The sequence below is a fragment of the Symphodus melops genome (assembly GCF_947650265.1).
Source record: "Symphodus melops genome assembly, chromosome: 8".
Lineage (NCBI taxonomy): Eukaryota > Metazoa > Chordata > Actinopteri > Labriformes > Labridae > Symphodus > Symphodus melops.
This window is the reverse complement of record NC_136698.1, coordinates 5,929,078-5,949,697: the sequence shown is the minus strand read 5'-3', so window position 1 is coordinate 5,949,697 and position 20,620 is coordinate 5,929,078. Positions and strand designations below refer to the sequence as shown.

The window sequence follows — 20,620 nt, the reverse complement described above, 5'->3', positions numbered from 1 at the left end:
CACTAATCTTAATAATACTGTGCCTTTGATTTCTGTTTTTCTTTCTAGCTTGACAACTTTGACCAACTGTTCCAGCACCCAGAGGGCCTCCCAGCCTGGCCGCTGCTCCTGCCATCTGAGAACATTTCTAAAGTGGTCATTTTAGACAACTTTGGTCTCTCAGCTCTGACCACAGCTTTAGTCCAAGCTCCTCGTGTGTCCCTCACTCCTGATTCAGTCACTACCCTATCCATGTCCCCTTCAGGGTTTCCCTCAGAGGTCAAGGAAGCTCAGACTAAGAAGAATGATTTACTTTTAGACGGAGCTCCTTCATTTGTTCTTAATATTGATGATTTAACTGGTTCAAACCCAAGAATAGATCAGTTACAGCTAACAGACCATCCCCCAGGTAGTACTAACAGCTCTGGCCAGTCTCCAGTCACATATGCCACCGTGCTGCTCTCAGATCACAAGCAGGATCATCTCCACTACAAGGACGGTAGTGGCAGCAGCTCCAGCGATGAGGGCAACTTCTCTGCCAACAACTCAGACATTTCAGGATCATTCCCCGGTGGTCTGTGGGAGCTGGACGACCCACGCCGCTCCTGCTCATACAACTCTGTAGAGGAGCTTTCTGAAACATCAGAGCAGGAAGAGGAAGAGGGGGTGAGAGGGCAGAAGGACTTGTACTATTTAGGAATGGGCTATCCAGCAGAGGATGAGGAGAGTGAGGAAGATGACGAGCAGAGGGAGGAAGGGACAAAAAACGAGCTGCTTAAAAATGTTTTAAACAGAGAGGGCTGTTCCATTGACTCACGCCCTCTTCTACACACTGAGGACTCAACTGAGCTCAGTCAGCTTCTGCCACCGCCGTCATGTGCCTACTCTCCGCTGTACCTGCCTCAGTTCAAAACTACTCCGAGCACGAGGCAACTCTCCACTCAACCACAAGACGGCAAAACCCCTGCTGCCATTCTCAAACAGACTGCTTTCAAATGAGAATGTGCGCGTTGAAATGCTTTGTGACGTGATTCAGCAATGCTGATTTGCATATGTCCATTCAGACATGTAGTGGCTGCAGGTCAAGATGTAAAAGAAAAATCTCAACTTGCTTGTGGTTGCAATTCGCCATTCATCAAAGCTGCTATTGTGTTCTGTGTAAGAGACATCTGGAGAGCACAAGCCTCATGTGGAGGCTTTTATTTCTTCAGGGGGCTGAAAAGTCCTGATTCTTCTGTGCCACACTGCCCCTCTGCATCTGTTACTGATTCAGACACGCCCGCTGACAACATTGCACTCACACATTTTCCATGAAGGTTATGCTGGTGGAATAATGTGTCATCACTGCTCAGAGTGAGCGAGTCAGCAGGTAAACTGTACAAGCAGAGTTTTGAAAGTCCACAAAGAAACCAACGAAGGTATACTTGTGACTTCAAACATCTCATACAAACAGCTTGTAAAAGGTGGACACGTCTTCGATTTGTAAATGTGGTAATGCTGTACGAGTCTCCATTCATCGTAATATATCTGTGATTTTCTGCTACAGTATATTTTCAGCACATGAAAGAGGTTCAAAGAGAATAAAAAAGTGCACAAAAAGCCAGGGAGAAAGAAGCTTATGTCAAAGCACATTAGACTGTGAAGTGAAGGCAAACCCTTGATGCCACTTCAAAGATGATGCTGTGACTAAAAACAGTTGATAATAAAAACTGACGCAATCTGTGAGTAATTATAGGTAATATTTTTGACACAGACTTTATTGCATTTGTTGGAAGTGTGCGCAAAATCTTCATGAACTAACTCACCCACCAACCCAAAGAAACTTATTTTGTACTTTGTGCTGTAATGTGTTTAAGACTCTGTTACCGTTGGTGATCTATTTTCTGTGTCGTGCCATTTACAGAGCTGCTGTATGGTGTAAATAAAAGACTAAAGAATGTATATTTAAAAACAACAGAAGGACATTTAAGTTTATGAATCTATGAAACGTTGAACGGAAATGTTACTGTAAGATCGTCAATCTATTTTTCATGTTGAAAATAAAGCGTCTATTGTCAAAGTGTCTGGTTTGTTTATACGTCAATGCGTTGCAAAAAAAAAAGAGCAAACTTCTAAAGATGGAAACAACTGTGTATTGTTTTGTTTTTTTAAATCATGCTGTCATTTCAAGCTCAACTCCAGAGAGTAAAGAGATCTTTAAGATACAGTAAAAAAAAAAAGTCGGATTGCTATGGCATAATGAAAGTGATGCACAAATATGTGTTTGTTCCCCATGGATTCAGTTTGGATTTACACTTCTGTTGTTGCAATAATTCTGTCAATAGCACATTTCAGAATAGACATGGCATTTGTATAACAATAGTATAAAAGACTGCAGACCTACCCACAAAGAGAAATCATTGTGGCACCAAATACTGTCATCATACAGGTATATTAATACATAACGCTAGTATCGGTACTCAGAATCACAAAGAATGTATTCCCAAAAAAAGTCCAGTACTATATAAGGTAGATCAAGTTGTACTTGAGCTGTTATTGAAAGTGTAAAATGTTAGAGTCCATCAGTTGTGGCTGTAGTTTTCCTTCAGGTTGCTTTGAACCTCAGCCTTGCTCAACAGCTCAGGAGCTCTTTTGGATTTCAACCCCACAAACGACGGTCTGGGGACTGTTTCGGGTTTCATGATGGCAGTCCGGGGCCTGGGGCCTCCTTGGGATTTAAACACAACACTCCTCTGAAAGCCATCAGCAGATGCTGGATTGAGAGAGACAGACAAAGTAGTTACATGCTCTGGGTTTTGTACTTCACTTTTTGTTGAATATTTGACTTAATCCAACAGATATCATTGAAAACACTGACCAAGTTGCACATTGTCATTTTTATTAACTTTTTATTTACTGCTCTGAGCTGTGGTGCTCCTGGGGTACGGTTTGGTGGCTGGTGTTACTATGGTTTGCTGGGTTGTAACTGAGCTGCCCTGATTCCCACCTGACTCCCGGTTACACTCGTGTTTGTGTTGTTTGTCCCATGCTTTCAGTTTGCAGTTCCTGGAGCAGTAGAAGACCTTGTGGCAGCGGCTGCAGGCAGTCAGCTTCACGAACACAGAGCGGCCGCAGTGATAGCAGAACTTCAATTCTGGATTCCTATGAAAACACATTTAGTTAGAAACAATCACCTGGAAGATTTACTTTTCAGATTTCCTAGATTTCCCGATCTTCTCGGATTTTTAACACTTATGATTCTGAGTTGGAAAAAGGACAAGTTTAAAAGACATGGTGCCTTACAGTACATGAATTAATGTGTATGTACCTGTGTTTTTCTGCTACGGGTGATAGATTTTCACAGCTGCGAGCGGTCCCATTCGTGGAAATTACACTTACACCTGTGTGCAGAAACCTCCCTGTTACTTTAATACCCTACACACATTCACACACACACACATGTTTGTTCTCCCTCTACAATCTCACGCTGCTTCTGGCAAGCACTTTGTATCAGCAGATCTCCCATCATGCTCAGCAGCTGGCGCCGTGCTTTGAATGTTTCCCTCTCCCGCATGTTCAGAGCGTGGAATGGCGTGTGGGCAATACGCAGGTCCTAGATGAAGAGATAAAACATACAGCCATGCATCAAGAAATGTGCAGCATAGAAATCATTTCTTTGACCTTTTGGATATGTCCATTAAATATGGCTCCAAAAAGAACTAAAACTATATGGCAAGGCGTCTGCATTAAACCCCATGCAGCTGTTCCAGTACTGTGAAGTCAGTGTTTTTAAATGTGGTGTGTTACCTGGTTGAAGGAGTAGTGTGCATAGTCCACTGCATTTCCCAAAACTCTGCCCACCTTCACTTGCATCGAGATGTCAGCACCACCCTTAAATAATATATCCAACTATATCAAAGAGACACACACACACACATCATTTAAAGCTTTTTTTAAATGGCTCAACAAAGCAAGACACTTTTTCTTTTATTCTTTGACTTTGAACACTCATGTTGATTTATTGAAATATGAACTAGAAATTCAAGTTTTACAATCCCTTCGAGTACGACTCCTTTAAAGTCATCAGGGTAACTGTTATATTTGTAGTTTTGAGACATAACACATGGAAGTTAATGACTTGATGGACTTGGAGTTTAACAAGGGTTTCATTTTTTTATAAGGCCTTCTGTGTGTGTGTGTGTGTGTGTGTGTGTGTGTGTGTGTGTGTGTGTGTGTGTGTGTGTGTGTGTGTGTATACCAGCTTAGCTCTGTTGCCACCTAAGTAGTAGTTAAAGTTGGCGAGTGCACAGAGGGCGCTGCCCACCTGAGGGCCAAGAAGGAGGTTGGGATTTGCTCCCCCCTTCAACAGCTCCTCCACTGCCTGAGTGGAGAAAAGGAAAAAGGTTCAGGACAAAGTGAGGTGTGTGTGTGTGTGTGTGTGTGTGTGTGTGCATGTGTGTGTTACCAGGTCATTCCCAGATGCTATAGCCAAAGAAAGAGGGGAGTGTCCACTCCAGAGGAGATCTGTACTGGCTCCATGGGAAAGCAGGAGTGCAACTATTTTACTGGCGTTCTGCAACATAAAAAAATAAATGAACCACTCAAGATTCTGACTAACGTTTTAGCACATTTTCATCAGTGATGGTGTTTGTATCTGTGTGAGTGCATGCATGTGCATCCACAGCTTCGACTGACCCTGTAGTCACTTTTTCTCTGGCAGGCTACGTGCAGGGCCGTTCGGCCTCCAGCTTTTAGAAGCTTCTCGTTTGTGCTCAGCTGTTTGTCGACCTTCATGAAAAGAAAAGTGGTCCTGAAACTCTTCTCTTAGATAGGTTCAGCTGCCTCAGAATGATCTTCCAATACAAAGACACAAACCTTATCTGGTCCATAGGTCTCATCTTTGTCACATGCTTGTGCGTCTGGGTCAGCGACAGCATGGAGGAGCAACTCTGTGATCTTGGGACCTGCTGGACCTGGCAGAGCTACAGCGACATGCAGTGGATAAAGGCCGCTCCTCTATAAAGGAGAGAAATAAAGAGGACATTTATAAATAATGGAAATGGTGGATTCAGAGTTTGAAGAATGGTGTAGGGTAGAAGCAAAATAAATGTTTTTTTTTGTTTTTAATTTTTGCTTGTTTTGAGATGTCATTCAATCCCACAAGCTTAAAAATATGTATCACTCTCTCACACAAACACAATTCAATCAAAAAGAAGCTTGATGAAGATGATGAGAAAAGTACATAATGAGTACAGCATAAGAAAAAAGTATTCTGCCTCATCTGGGAGGGGGATGTCTGCGCGAGCTCCACATAGCAGCAGTCTCATGACGGCCTCAGTGTCAGACGCCATAATGGCTAAAAAGAGGACGGGCATGGGAACCCTGCACGCATTGGGATCAGCTCCCCGTTCCAATAAGAGCTGCAGGGTGTTCAAACGAACTTGGTTCCTGGTCAGACAGACACATCACACATGAAATGTTCAATCAGATGTAAAATCTAAAATCATGTCAGAAAGATCAAACAGTACAGACAGCAGAGAGTAGGAAACAGAACGGACTTAGTTTTCATAGTGGCTTCTTTGCATACAGTGTCCTGTGTCTCAGACTGCTCAGGGATCCCGCAAGGACTCAGTGGCTCAGTTGATTCACCTATAACCTGGCTGCTGACTGAGCAGGTAGAGTCAAAGGTCAGTTCTTCGTTTTTGTCGAGCTGCACAAAGAAAGTTTAACAAGTTCAAAGAAGTACCATCTTCTCAAAGTGAATGATAAGAGATGGAATCTCTGTGTTTTATACCTCAACTCTTCCTGCTGCCTCAACTTGACATGGCCCCCATGGTTTGCTGCTTTGCATAACCTCACTTCCTTCTATCTCCTGAACATCGTCTTCATGAATGTTTCTCACTCTCTGCTCCAAACGTTCCTCAGCACCTTCTGTTTGTCCACTCTCACCGACCTCAGAATCTTCCTCCTCAGCCGGATCTCTCCCCCAGGTTTCTCTTTCCATCCCTTTGACCTCGCTCTCGTAAATTCCTCTGCTCTGATCACATCTGCTCTGAGTCTCTCTTTGCTCTTCCTTCTGAAGATGTTCCGTGTCTGCAGGGGTCGCAGGCTCATTCAACTCAGTCATGAGATCGGACTCGTTGGACATGTTAAGTCTGTGATGACAGAAAACAACAAACTAAAAACTCATATTGATACATCAGCTCGCCGAACAATTACAATGCTATTCTGAGAAAAAAAACTGTCTTTAAATACAGTATTTTCAAGATAGTTTTCAATAATTTGATTTAGTCTCAATCCAAAACAGAGGAAACAGTTAGATAAAGCAGCTTAAGTTCATTATTCTCTTAAGCCATTTAAAAAAAAGAAAATCCTTCACCCTTTTTTTGATAATCAATAAATCATTCAAGTCATTTTCACACTAACATGTGAAACATTTCTGGTTCATGCTTCCTCAATGCATTTATGTTGGTTAACAAAGATCATGATGTCATAATATGATATCAGCTGTATTCCTACTGTTCAGAGAGGGGACTCTGTCTGGCTCCGTTGTTCGGGGTCGTGTCAGCGGTCTGTGGTCTGTTGTTAAACCCGACTGTATTTGTCGTAAAGTCCACTTGGCTGGCCTTGGGACTGCTCCCACATGCAGAGACAGAGCTGACATACTAAAGACACATGACATTAATGTAGTTTTATGACAGTCTTGTATTCAAAAGAAATATTGAAACAAATAAAAACTACACTGAGTAGAGTCTTACGTGTGGTGCTTTAGGGGGTTTAGCAAAAGTGGTATGCAGAGACTGGAAAGGATAGTAGAGGACGTGACACACAGCCAGGGCAGACATGCCTTCACAATTCAACTTGTCGATATCAGCACCCATATCCAGCAACAGGTGGATCACATTATAGTGGCAGTTAACCTGACAGCCACAAGAAAGAAAAAGGAGACCAACGTAAAGCTAAATCAAAAAAATTGATTTCTTATTTCTTCAGTTGACCGCTCTTTTAATAACATATTTATCAACAGCTTAAAAACTAATCATTTGAGAGCTGAAAATGTGCAAGAGTCAAAGATAAAATTTAAGTATAGCTGCATCGATAAACTATTGTCAAAACAAAACAAAACGATGTAAAGGTTGTCTCACTGTGGCAGCGATCAGTGCGGTGTGCCCCTGTGAGTCTGCTACATCGGGATGGACCAAACCCGTCTGGAGAATATGCAACACAGCTTGCAGATCCCCTCTGGAGGCCTGCTGGATCAACAACTCTGAACTCGCCTCCAGGTGCCCTTTAGGACCAAAACGCTCTCTGTTCAAAGAGAGAACAGCTGCCACATCCCAGTCCACACTTTTAGCCTGCTGTCTGAGAGACACACACATGATTACATTCCTCTGTTGTTTCAGCTTCCTTGTAGTCTTTCAGTCTTTTTTTTTTGGTCAATACTTGAGGGAATACAATGTACTTTGGTGAAACTACTCCCACAAAAAAAAGTTTTTAAATGGATGTCTGACCTGTTGTTGTGTATGTGAACCTGCATGCGTGTCTGTAAGGGCAGAGTGGAGAGTTGGTCTCGCTTGTAGCCTTGGTGTGGGTACGCGTCGGGTTCCCACAGTTCGCCATAAAAGTGTTGATCCAACTCTCTTCTTCTGCCAGGGGGCAACGGCAAGTGGTCACCATCTGTTGAGTAACTCTCAATTTCTAGGGGAAGAATAAAAATCTCCTCTGGTAGACGATCTTTTTCATTATCGACCTGGAGAGGATAGAGTATTAATGATTTGTTTCTAGTAATGTCACAAGTTCACACAGCTGTTGATTATGGTATAATGTACCTTACCGAACAGTCTGTCTTTGCTTCTGTTTGAGAATAACTAGAAGGCTAGAAATGAGAAGACAGGCCAGTTTAAATGAAGATTTATAAACACAAACAATTTCACAGATGTTCAAAAATAATATCACTTCTATTTCCTGATACAATGTTTTATTGGAAGGTATTATAAATGAGTAAAAAAAAAGAAGTATAAAAAGAAGTAAAACAGCGCTGACAACATTTAGTTGAGAGAAAAAATAAATGAATGAGAATTTAGAAGTATACAACAAATATAAAGATTCAGCATCTCATATAGATCACTTGGGGCAATCTTGTAATGAGAGATTTAAATGTATTTACCGTAATCTTAATAATTGAATAAAAAGAGGAGCTTTGCCTGCCTATTCACCTGTGATTTAGACAGTTCTCAGCATTTACCTTAGTGAGGGATTCAGTGTTGAATTCTTGATCCAGGAAGGTAGCATATTCAGGGATGTTCTTCAGGCTGAAATATTCTTCTACTGGATGACACAGCTCAAACAGTCGCTCCCCGATCCACAGGCCCACATCCTCAAAACCATCTGGATCACGAACCACACCTGGACCAAACTTTTGGTCTGCGTGGTACAAACCCTGAGAGGAATGGAGATTTCTTGTTTACTGTTGTGGTTTGCTAATAATCAAACTAATCAATCTAAATGTCTGTAAAACATCTTTCTTTACACGAAAGGTGGCTCCATCAGGGAATGTTTGTCGTCCGTATCCTTCTTTCCTGTTCAGGTAAAACTTGCCCGTAAACTCGTGCCCTGTGGGCCAGCAGTACAGTCCATCTCCATGTTTGTAGTCTTTGTAGAAAAAGCCTTCATAGTACTACACAAAGCAGCAGACAACAGGAAAAAAGTAACTGGTACATGTTGTTTACATCAATGTTACTGCTATTCACACACACACACACACACACACACACAACTGTAATAACAGCTTCACTATCTCTATTTTAGCAAACAATTAAGCTTATCCAACCAAATGAACTCAACAAGCTAGCTTACCTAGATAACTATTAAAAAGATATATTAATTTTTTTTTAAAAACGTGATTCTGTTCTTCCTTACCTCCCCATTAAACCAGGTGTACCTTCCTTTGCCGTGTTTCAATCCGTTCACAAATTCTCCCTCATATCTGGATCCGTCGCTCCACTCCTGAACCCCGGGCCCCTGTGGTCTCTCGTCCCAGCTGTGTTCACCTCTGTGACCGTTGCTGCGTGTCGCTGACCCGGGCTCCTCACCTTGTCGGCCCGGAGCTGGGACTGATACGCCTTCACAGGTCGACAGCATTTTAAAGCCGCTGGCTAGACTCTCTAAATAACTCCCATGAATCAACTTTGAACAAAAAACAACGAGGTGAGAGTTACTGCTACACAAACAAATAGCTAAATTACTCAAAGGATAAAACTTTAGTCAGATTGAAGATCACTTTTCCTGCGAGTGCCAGTTGTCATGACAACCGTTGAACCATGCACGGGTGGAGTGGATTTTACGCATGCGCAGTGTATATCTGAAGTGTAAAAAAAATTCTGATCAGATCTACTCGATTAAAAATAAATACATCGATTAAATAAGAGCTGTATTTTCATATTAAGTCAATTAAAGCAGCAAACAACTTGGCACTCAATTAATTGAACGTCTTAACTCCAAGGTGAAGCCTCGGGATCAATAAAGTATCTATCTATCTATCTATCTTAAGCTTTAGAGAGTAGCTAAATTATAATGGATATATATTAGTCATTTATATATTAATATTATAATAATGTACACGGGGTTTTTTCAGTGTTTAAGGATTTTAATGCAGCTTTATTAAAGATTTAAAATTGCATATAACAGGTATGCCACACATTTAAAGGGTTTAATTTCTTAAATCTACTTAATTCAGCGTTAAACAGAATTAAACAAAACAAATTTCGTCGTTATTCTTTTAAAGAGATTATGGGATTGATGCCATGCTGAATTTTAAGAAATTCAAAGTGATGCATTCACAAAATACACAAAACAATTTGACAACAATGTGTGTCAACTTATTTCCAAGCACTGCCTTACAGACTAAAGGCAGGGTGGGATCATCATTACCTGATACAGTAGTCAATACAAGTAGGTCATTGTTTGAGAGCAGGGTTTTCCTTGTTTATTCCAAGTGTTTCTCTATAAGGGGTCACTGGAGTAGGACGGCCCCGAGTGTGTGTTCTTACGACACCCGATTTTTTTCCCCTGTAACTGACACTGCAAAACCTGGTTTCAGCCTACAGTATGTTCCTGTATGTAAGCATAAGAGGTGTCACATATATCATTACCCTACTTTCATACCGTTTACTTTTAATAATCAATTTAATATGAATGGCAAGTCTGCAGTCATTGTCATGCTAAAACCCTGATAGTCAATTGTGTTTCCATGGCTCTGTCTCTGTCCAGGAAAATTACTGTATAAACTATGTGAACTAAAATCAGAACCCAGACAAGAATTGAACCACTTCATCCGTTTATTAGTCAGTTGTTCAATGCAAGCAAAAAGGTAAATACTCTTTGTTAAAAACACACATATTAAGTGTTTATAAACCGTGATCAAAAAAGTTTGAATAACACAGCACGGCATCAGTGCTTACATACAGTATATACATTAAGGTTTCTTGATCCTCCTCCTCACTCTGTCTCTGGAAGGTTAACAGAGGTCTTTTAACATGTCACACAACAAGTTATTACTTTTATTGACAAAGGCAAACACAAACATGCAGATTAGAAAATGTGTGCTTTTACTGCTCATATTGGGATACGGTAAATTCCCTTCTACTTAATTCTAAGGCTTTTTTTAGAAAAATTCTGAAATGACCCAATTAACAGAAAGTATGCCCTCACACCTGCTCGAAATGTGCACGAGATTAGAAAAGAGCATTAAAGATAAAGGCAAGTATACAATAGATTCCCTTCAGTCTCCCTCTTCGGAAGTTGAGATGAGTGCAGCGTGCTGAGGAATACGAGATGTTGAGGGACATGAGAAGTTTGTGTCAGAGAACCAGGCAGTGCTCTCTGACACAAACTTTAGGCAGTGCTTCTTTCCTCAATAGTAAAAGTCTCCATGGGGCCTTTGCTCAGAGCCTTGATGTCCTCCAGGAGACTGTTTGGGGTCAAAATGTGAGAGGACCCTGCAAGTAAAGAATGAAATACCTTTTGTTCAAATATTTGAAAAAATTAAAGCCTACAGTTCAGTGTTTTTTTTTCTTTTCTAACAGGTGGTGTCACAACACACTTGAGTTTGCAGCCTCAACTAGTAACACCGCAGCCCTTTCTGTGTATTTAGCATCACATAGTCATCACAGTTTACAGAGACAGCTCTGTATCTAAAAAATATCTAATAAAAACACTTTTGTCCTACTAATTTAGTTTTACAAACCCTTCATGAAGTATGGATTAAAACATGCATGCTGAAAAAACAAAACTATACCAGTCAGGAGAAAGAGATGATTTAGTTAAAAAAAAAAAAATACTATTTTTTGGTACTAACCGATGATGACCTCGCAGGATTTCACAGCCTGCGTGACCTCGTAGGCACTGCGCATCTCAGAGAAACACATTCCTCCCAGAATAAAGATGATGAGTCGCGAGCCTGTCCGTCGATCGTCTTGAGAGCTAGCTTTGTGCTTCTGACGGGCACTGTGAATCAGAGGATTAACAACAGTTGTTAAATCATGTGGGAGCAGTGGGCACAAAGGGTGAACACACAAAAAACTAAAAACAGGGAGCTGCTGACTGACAGGTTCTCAGATCTAACTCTACATTAGAAAAACAGACCCAGATCCTTCTCATGGTAAACGGCTACATATAGGACTGGAAGTAGTGCCAGAGTTTATCACCAGAGGGCGCTACCTAACAAGTCTTTTACTGTCTGTCAGTAAATGCAAATCAGAATTCTCTGTGTGAAAACATGTCACTAAGATAGTTTCATGTTCTTCAGCTGAAAAAGACAACTGCTGATCACTTCTGAGTAATTGTCAGAAAGAATGAATAAATAAATAAATAAATAAATAAATATTTAAACCGTTAGTGGGATATTAACTTGTAAAATTAATATAACGTTATGTCTTACCTGGAAACATCGTATTTAGTTTTGACATTGAGTTAGTTTATGAGATCATCTCTACAGAAGAGCTGGATCAGTCGGATTCTTACAACACTCATAATACAGGTGGGAATAAAAAAATAATCTAGTGTACCTGACTGCCCCCGAGCCATTCCAGGCAGCAGGACACTCGGACTGATGCGGCCATTCTTTGGTGTCCAGTTTGTTCTCCACAGCATCCTGAAAGCAACATTTTCAATGTATCAATCATTTATATAGCAAGTGTGTAGAAACATGTATACAACTTCAGTATTGATTTTTTTTTTCATGCACTCATGTGAAGTTTAAAACTGACAGTTTCAAAGTTCCATAGCTTAAACATGGGTCCTGATTTAACATGGGAATGATACACAGGAAGAAACAAAGGTTTTTGACTTTTCACTTCAATGACTTCTACAGTCTGTGAAATGAGAGGATCCCTCTGTGACCAAGAAACAGACTCCAAAAGAAGTCCTAAATCCTGGACCATGGTGAACGCACACAACTGTAAGTTGAAATGTGCTTTAGGGGTTCTGACGACTGAACACAGCTGGAGAAACAATCTCTGTCTATTTATATACATAGCATTTATGGGTTTCTAACTGAAAAGGCTTAATGCCTTCAACAGCCTGTACTTTCACTTCCAAAAAAAGAAGATTGTCTTCAACCGACTTCAAGTAATAGAAGTAATACAACGTGAGAAACAAGGCAGTTTCCGGCTGAAGGAAACCGTTCAGCAGGGTTTATGAGAAACCAGGTGATGTTGTGGTCAGGGCTTCTCAGAAATTGCTTCTCAGGTTTCTGTACCTTTTTAAGGTTATCCACAAGGATAATTCTGAACTTACTGTACAGACTTATTTTTAATATTAAATTTAGGATACAAAAGACATCCAAATTCAAAAACCTTATTAACAGACTTCAGTTATTGTTTCTACAAACCTTACCTATTACCTTTGGAATAAAAAATACTCTGATTTAGTCATTAGGCTTTATCAAGAGTTAACCTCTTATCTTAACCAAAGGATGTTTGGTCCCCTCTGTCTGTGAGAACAGGACAAATCAGCTTTATATGATTACAATAGAGCTGATTCATTTTCTCTGTGTTATTGGCTTTCTGCTGAAACTACTCTAAAATGGTAAAAAAAAGGCAATAAGCAAACCGAACAATGAGGCCGAATGAAAATATAAATCTCAGCACTGTTTCTGCTATGGCTCTCTTTTTACAGTTCAAAGTGTTAACCAGGCAGCACGCTGCACTGAGCTTTTTTTTTTGTTTGTTTATTTGTTTTTCAGAATACTGTCAACTCACATTACGTTAATAACCTCTTAAACCTATCACAATAAAAAAAACAAAAAGCCTCTGATAATCAGTGCAGAAACATGTTGCAACAACAGAAGGATCCTCCCAAAGGTTTAACACAAAAGTGGTGCATTGTTGTGCCTTGTTGATGCTGAAGCAGTATAGAACGACACAAACACATAAGTGACACTGCCTGTCAGATGACCTGAATCTGATTACCTCCTTTCATGGTGGCTTCACAGTTTTGTTTTGTTTTTCTTGCACACTCCTTTCAGAGAGGGGCTGAGTGAGCACAGTAACCTAGATCAAGTGATGTGTACATACTGTATGTTAAAGGTGATGCTTCCTGTCTTTTCTTCTTTGTCCTACAAACTATCTGTAACCACTGCTTCCAAACTGCAGTCAAATCCATTCATCCAGAGTTGTTTTTGTTTTGGTCCTTTACTGGGCACTATATGGATCCTGGGCGGATGCAGTGTTAAAGTAAAGCTCCAGGTGAGGTGGGAAAGGTGATTGAATGAAGGAAAACTCTTCTTCTATTGTGTTATCACATCCAAAGCAAATGTGTTTGTTTAATTTATAGGTGTAGGGGTTCGCCATATTTTCCTTTACTGATCAGAAATGTTCGAAATAAATGATATCAATGGACTGTGGTAATTTCTTCAAGCTATGCATGCGTCAAAAAGCTTCGACATTCATCCCTCAAGTGATTTTTTTAGACAATAAGTTTGTTAAAATTGGTTAGTACAGATGTCAAGCTTTTTAAATTGTGCTATCCACTGCGTCTAAACTTTCTGTTAAGCAAAGCCAAAACTAAAATAAAACATCTGCAAAGAGCCGTTTGTAAAGGCTTTGTGAACCCTGCAGAAACAATGAGATGTTATACAACATGGCAGTCCCCTGTCACTGACCTCCATCACATCCTTTATAACTGGAGTCCACCTGGAAAGGTTGTACTTCTCCTCTTGGGATCGATCCCTCCTGGACGGTTTTCGAGAAAAGAAACTAGGCTAGAAACAAAAGTACGAGACACAATAAGCCGGATTCAGTTGAGACTGAAAGAAAGACTGAAAGAAAAGGCTGACATAGCAATAGGTAGGTTAGGATTGTAAAAAAATTAAATAAAATAAAATAAAAAGAGCTGGTAATCTACATTCCCATTCCTCTACTTGCAATTAAATCATCAATCCATCTTGTTTACACACTTCGTCTGAACATACCGATGTGATGATCGGGACCCCGAGTTCCTTCCAATTCAGGATGAACTCTTGTTCGCCCTCGATCTTTACGTGCTGGATGAGTTTGTTCAAGTTCTCATCTGTTGTTCCTGTTCACACACACCGAACAAATAATCCAAAAATCAGTGTGGAAACCTCATTTAAAAAAAAAACATTTTTAAATTCGAACTTCATGGCGATTGGGTCTGAGGAGAATTTAATGGTATTTTGGTCCTACATTATCTCTTGTGTATATTTGTAAAATGATATACAAACTCTGGCGTCAACACATGACTTATAAATAAGCTGTGGGATATTTTTGTGTTTGCATGTGAGTTGTGTGAAATCAAACAAAGACGTTCCGTTCTATTCTGGCACAAAGGTCCCTTACTGACAGGGAGAGGGGTCCAGTGTATTGTAGGAAAAGACTGACGTACCATTCAAGCTGAAGATGTAGAGCAGCACAGCCCGGATCTTGTCATGGATGTTGTATGGGTGGAGCAGCACGGGGAGCAGCGTCCTCATGGGATCCCTCACCTTAACCCCTTCCACGTCTAACCCATTTGCAAGATCCTGAAGAGACACAGACACAGATTCTTTGTTCAGTCTGGATATGAGGGGAATGTTTCTTTTCTTTTTTTTAAACACTTCTTCACATCTGTTTCCTCCAAACAGACGACGGAGCACAGACACACCTGTTCAGCTTTGCAGAGTTTCTCCACATTGTTCGAGTAATGTTTCATGCAGTCCTCAGCCAGTTGCAGGTGAACGGTTTTCTAAGATATCAAAGCAGAGAGAGAAGCAAAGGAACAGAACAGTCTGTGAGTAATATGACCACAGAAGCAGCCTTAACATGTGGCTTTACTGTAATGACAGGATGAAGTAAACCCCCACTGATTCTAGGCTTCGATGGCAGCACACCAACCAACCAGCACATAATAATACATTAGGTCCATAGTTATAAGTCAGCAGCATGTTGGCTGTCCCAAAAGAAAGGAATAAGGAAGGTGTGTTTGAGTCCAAAGGAGAGTGAAACCTGAAGGATGATAACTGGTCAAGACAGTAAAATAAGAAAAGAAGGTAGAAAAATATACTTCAAACTAAAGATGGACGTATACAAGCTATGTGATAAAAACACAAAGTGAAGGTTAAAAAAAAAAACATACCATCAAATGAAACACACCTACTTATCGTGACAGAGTTAAAAACTGAGAGGGCATAGGAGAGATCAAAACTAGAGAAACACAACATCGTCTGTGAACTGCAGCAGTACGTCACTGTAAAGCCTTGATAGCTTATGACTTCTATGGGAATTTTTTGGGGTTAATTTCAAAAGTATGAGGTGGGCTCGCTTCCCTGATTTTTAAGGGAAGTGTGAAAAAAGCAGAAAGAAAAAGGCCTGTGTTACCTTATGAGTAAAAAAAAAAAATCTGTCTCTGTTTATCTGAACTTGTCTGGAGAATCTGGCCTTAAACTAAATGTCATGAGATAGTTGGACTAAAAATTGGACCAAAACCCTTGGTAAGACTTCGTGAAGCTAACAAATGAGTTAGCATTGTATCCAATAAGCTATGGCCCGTGCTCTGCCACGACAGTTTGCAACCTGGGTTGGTTAGGCCTGATGCCATTGAAGCTCTTAATAAGCGTCCACGCTGTCTGGTCTCTGTCATTGTTTGTGTTTCTTCATGTTGTTTATTTGTTTCTTTACCATGCTATGTCATCATCTAAGTATACCTGTGTTCCAACTGTGCAAAGCTGAGACCATAAGGTTCCCCCTGGGGTATAATAAGGTATTGTATAAAGGGATTGAAAGAGAAGAAGCACTTCAGTGTATTGCTTTCATGTGAAAATAAAAATCTGCTTCGTTTCTCTGAAGTAACTCGATAGCGGTTCCTCAAAGTCCTTACAGCGCTTCTCATTTAGTCCAACTCAAGTAGCATTCATTCCCAGACTGTTGAGTTTAACACACGATTATGTAGGTTAAGGTTCAATAGATTGGGAGATAACGTCTTTAGGCAACACAGATGATGCTTTTTATGGGTTTGTCGACTTTTCACAGGCATCTAAGATCTTTGCAGTTCAGACAGAAACACGACTCATCTGTCGAGATCAGCTGTGCCCATAAGACAAGCTTTACTGATGCTTTGGTTTATCCAGGTGCTTCATACCTCAGTCAGCTGTTTACGGAAAGCTGGCATCTTCTTCATCATTTGGGCCAAATTGCTTATCGTAATCTGGGGGGGAAAAAACAAACGTTTTGTCAGCATATGTTTCAAATGAAAAGATTAGAGAAGCCTTTAAAAAGAGACCTCAGCGCTGTACCTTCCCATCTGGCTGTTTCTTGTTGGCAGATATCTCCTTCACCATCTTTGGGATTTGTCTGTTGTAAGTGGGACAGAAATGGTTTCAGGGTTGCGAGTGAAGACGACAGGAATAAATCTCCTTAACCACTGAGACCTTTCACACTTACGCTGAGACGTCGGCGATGTGCTTGTGCCTCAGCTCAACCCAGAGCATGTCCTCTTCATTCAGCTTGGCCTGCTTCTCCGAGCCATCTTTAGCCTTGTACCTGGACGCAGAAAGTGACACAACAGACAGTCAGCTACAAATGTTGAAGTATAGCGTATAGTATTCAGTGTAGTCGTGAAAGATTGAATTACTTGTAGATGTTGTCCTGGATGTCAATAAGGTCGTAAGCCATGGCCTGGTAGGTCAGCTCATGGAGGATGGGGCTGACGGGGTCAAAGCCTCTCTCCATGATCAACAGCTGGGCCTGGGTCTTTCCCTAATAACACAAAATTTTAAAAAAATCTACTGAATTTTAGGCAGAAAAGTCTTGGTTATTGAATTTCCCTCGGGATCAATAAAGTATCTATCTATCTATCTATCATTTAACAGTGTTCAACAGTGACATCTTTCCTTTTTTTATTTCCTGATGCTTAGCTGCTACCGCTGGTAACATTTTGACCTTTTCAAGTTTCTGCCTTCAGCAGGAAGTATTTTTCTTTTTCTAATATTCTATTTCAACATTGTCTTGAGCTGCCCATACAAAAAAAAAAAAAAAATCCTGTATTTCCAGGTTCCCATTGACCTCCCGGGGTTAAGACCGTGTTTATTCTGTCAACATCTTTCGTTCAGCTGCTGTCTCACCTTCTTCTTGCCACCATCATCCATGTCGTAGTGGCTGGCCAGCTTGTTGTCGACCAGCTCTGCCAGGGTCTTGGCATTCTCCATGTTGCCGTCTCTAATTGTGAGATTGTAAGACTTTCAGTTGATTCTGTTTTTTTTCTCTTTTTGTACAGTATAATGAAGTAAAAATACAATATTACTATATGATAGATGCAGAAAAGACGCACAAGCGTAACTAGGGCAAATTGATTTCTTGTTTATGATCACTTACTTCCTGGCAGAGTTGGGTAACAAAGACTAAGATTTGTGCCCAAGCTCTTCCCATCAAAGCTCTCCCTTTGCTTTGAGGGTTGAGGAGTGTTGTAAGCGGAGAAACCAAATCTTTGTGTCTTACTTCTTGTATCTGACGCCTGGGTTCTCGTCCAACGTGGCGCAGAGTGTGACGAGCTGGTTTGCGAGCGTCTCCAGTGTCTTCTTTTTGTCCTGACTCTTGGGGCTGTAGATGCTTCGAAAGGCCCCCGGATTATCACAGGTGAACACCTGAAACATTTTTAAAAACAGTTTTAACGACATGTTGGGTTTTTGTTTTTTTTGTTGTTTTTTTTAAATGTATTTAACTTCTGAACCCACAACAGTGCACTGGGATATTTACAAAATATAATATAATTTATTCACAATTTTAAATGACATTCCTGACAATTTCTCTCTTCTTTTTTTTTTTAAATTCACAAAACAACTATTTACAAAGTTTTTCTCATTTTACAAATCTTGTTAAACCATTACATCACAAATAAAAAACCCCACCCAAACTAAAATGAGTCCTAACCCCTCCCTGCAGAAGAAACACAACATAAATCACACAAACTAAAGAAGTAAAGTTTCCCTAACAAGTAACATGGAGAAAAAGGGGAAATGGAGCATTACAAAAGAACACAGTGTGCTACCACTCACTTGAGCCTCTTGTGGCATGAAGGACATGTTTATTTCCTTACAGACGCGTATGTACTTTGCACAGTGCAGCTTCATATTGTTGAAGAGGTCATCAGGACAGTCTGGATTTTGGGGGGAAAAAAAGAAGGTTTATTTGATCTGTACGAGACCAAAAAAAGTCATTTTAATAAAGTCGTATCACATGTACCACAGGTATTTGAATGTCTTACTTACAGTCAGTGAAATAAACATAGGCTGCTTTATATTTGGGTTTGTTCTTGAAGTCAGCAATGAAGGCCTCCACACACTGTGAAAGGAAATACAAAGCATTGAAAATATTTCAACACAGCTGGGAAGAAAAACATGAAGCCAAACGTAGCATTATTGCTGACGGGAAGTTCAGCTGACCTTAGCGGTTGGTGACATGAAGTAGATGGCCTTCATCTCTGGAACAGGCTCTCTGCTTTTGTACAGATCCTCCACAACTACAGATACGAAACAAGCAGTTCAACAGAGCAGCTCCAGACATCTATACACAGGCGTGAGTACGTTTTGTCTACAAACAGGATTAAGCGGTGAGATTACTTGTTATTTTCTCTGCCAGTAGGTCGTTCATTTTGCAGCATGATGAGAGAAGCTTGGTGGTGAAGGGGTCCAGAATCAATATCTGTGGAGAGGGTCAATTAGTCATCAATCAAATATGTGTTACTGTAATGTAAAGAAGCAGCACTGTGAAGAAATGATGACTCTGTTTTGAGTCATAGTTAGAATAAATCACTTCACAGTGTGCTCAGTATAATGGAGAAGGACTCTGTATGGGAACATGGAGAGTTTTCCTACCTTCCATACTTCAGATTTTCTGCAGTCTGTGATAATAGTTTCCTTTATCTCTGTAAGAAAAACAGAAAATGATTCATAACAAACACGACTGAATGAAACCAGAGGGGGGGAAAAAATCTGTTCTTATGCTCAAACAGATGAGATAGACAGAAAGTGCTTTGACTGAGAAAACAACACATAAACTCAGGACCATAACAAAAAAGATCAGTCAGGACAAACAAGATACAGCATGTCATTCTGATTACTTAAAATAAAAGGGAGAAAATCACTGTGCGTCATTCCCCTCATAAACATGTCCTACATCATATAAAAACTGGTCTTTTCATCTACAGCTACTTCAGGTATAGATGACACAGGTGTTATGTCGAGAAGGGCATGCACCTTGCAGGACAATGTAAAATGTGGCAGACATTTTCTACACTTGTGAATTCTGTATCCTTCCTAACATTTCCTCAGCAGACACTTGAGTCAAACACTGCCTGTGAGGTAATATGTACGAGTCTACAGGACAATAAGTAGACTTAATGTTTATCCAATATAAACTTCAGACACATTATCATCACAGATCTGCCCCCAGAAGTGCAGGCCAATAATCGACAGGGATGCATTTTTCGCCATTACACCGGCATCGGAAAACTTGACAGCTGATTTTACTTCTCATTTTACTCTGGCGAAGATGTTGATTCAATCCCTTCCCGGTGCTAACACAGACATGTTTTTAAAGGTGACAGTAGGTCCATGTCAGTAGACAGATGGACACTGTTGATGTTTTGAGGTGGGGCTAAATGAGCGTAAAGAAAGTGACGCTACGCTTCAGCTACTTCTTCAAACTTGAGTCTGATGATAAAAATCAATCAATAACAGTATCTGTCTTTTTTAACCTCTGGATATGAATATTTTTGAGTAATCCTCAATAGTCAAATATGAAACAGAATGTAACTTGCCCCCGGATGCAAACTCCCAAAAGAGGAAACACGAATCCACAGAGCATGGACTTTGGCCCACTTTAAGTTAACACAACTTTAAAAAGAGTAAATCTGTTCTCCATGAACATGAAACACTTTCTAAGAGAGGGAACTTACTTTTCCAAACTATTCTTGGCAGTCCGTGATCTGAGCCCGTTGCCATCTTGTTTTTTTTTTTTTTGTATTATCTCAACGCCTCTTCCTGTCCCGTGTCCTAGGGCTTTGACGTCATCTGCATCAACAAGTGTGCGACAGAGCGCTTTTGTAGTTTTTAAGCGTTCCTGTCGCGCTAGTTACTTAGCCATCTAGCTATTCGTGAAGACATTGTTTA

At 40.4% G+C, this 20,620-nt stretch overlaps 3 protein-coding genes across 4 annotated transcripts in view; 1 reads left to right on the top strand and 2 right to left on the bottom strand.

Annotated features, from left to right (window-relative positions):
* Nucleotides 1–2,065, top strand: part of lepr (leptin receptor) — a 38,851-nt gene extending 36,786 nt beyond the window's left edge. For both annotated transcript variants that reach the window (XM_079350016.1, XM_079350017.1), the window contains exon 21: nt 49–2,065. In XM_079350016.1, the coding sequence (XP_079206142.1) occupies nt 49–978 (930 nt within the window). In that variant the 3' untranslated portion in view covers nt 979–2,065. The remainder of the gene's footprint in view (nt 1–48) is intronic.
* A 326-nt stretch (nt 2,066–2,391) lies between these two features.
* Nucleotides 2,392–9,284, bottom strand: ankmy1 (ankyrin repeat and MYND domain containing 1). Its single transcript, XM_079350018.1, has 20 exons — nt 8,878–9,284; nt 8,489–8,635; nt 8,204–8,398; nt 7,793–7,834; nt 7,470–7,708; nt 7,104–7,320; nt 6,717–6,878; nt 6,478–6,623; nt 5,753–6,113; nt 5,517–5,668; nt 5,235–5,406; nt 4,834–4,974; nt 4,654–4,746; nt 4,424–4,531; nt 4,217–4,339; nt 3,766–3,867; nt 3,445–3,571; nt 3,287–3,359; nt 2,876–3,120; nt 2,392–2,731 (listed from the first exon to the last, which is right to left on the bottom strand). Exons 1-20 carry the CDS (start codon nt 9,097–9,099, stop codon nt 2,541–2,543), a joined length of 3,258 nt encoding a protein of 1,085 aa, XP_079206144.1. The 5' UTR covers nt 9,100–9,284; the 3' UTR covers nt 2,392–2,540.
* A 993-nt stretch (nt 9,285–10,277) lies between these two features.
* stxbp3 (syntaxin binding protein 3) lies at nt 10,278–20,526 on the bottom strand. Its single transcript, XM_079350666.1, has 19 exons — nt 20,407–20,526; nt 19,325–19,374; nt 19,070–19,151; nt 18,893–18,969; nt 18,719–18,791; nt 18,506–18,606; nt 17,949–18,094; nt 17,576–17,669; nt 17,086–17,210; nt 16,896–16,994; nt 16,748–16,805; nt 16,594–16,659; nt 15,121–15,201; nt 14,863–14,998; nt 14,429–14,535; nt 14,120–14,218; nt 12,024–12,109; nt 11,315–11,463; nt 10,278–10,955 (listed from the first exon to the last, which is right to left on the bottom strand). Exons 1-19 carry the CDS (start codon nt 20,450–20,452, stop codon nt 10,852–10,854), a joined length of 1,779 nt encoding a protein of 592 aa, XP_079206792.1. The 5' UTR covers nt 20,453–20,526; the 3' UTR covers nt 10,278–10,851.
* Between the last annotated feature and the right edge of the window lie 94 nt (nt 20,527–20,620).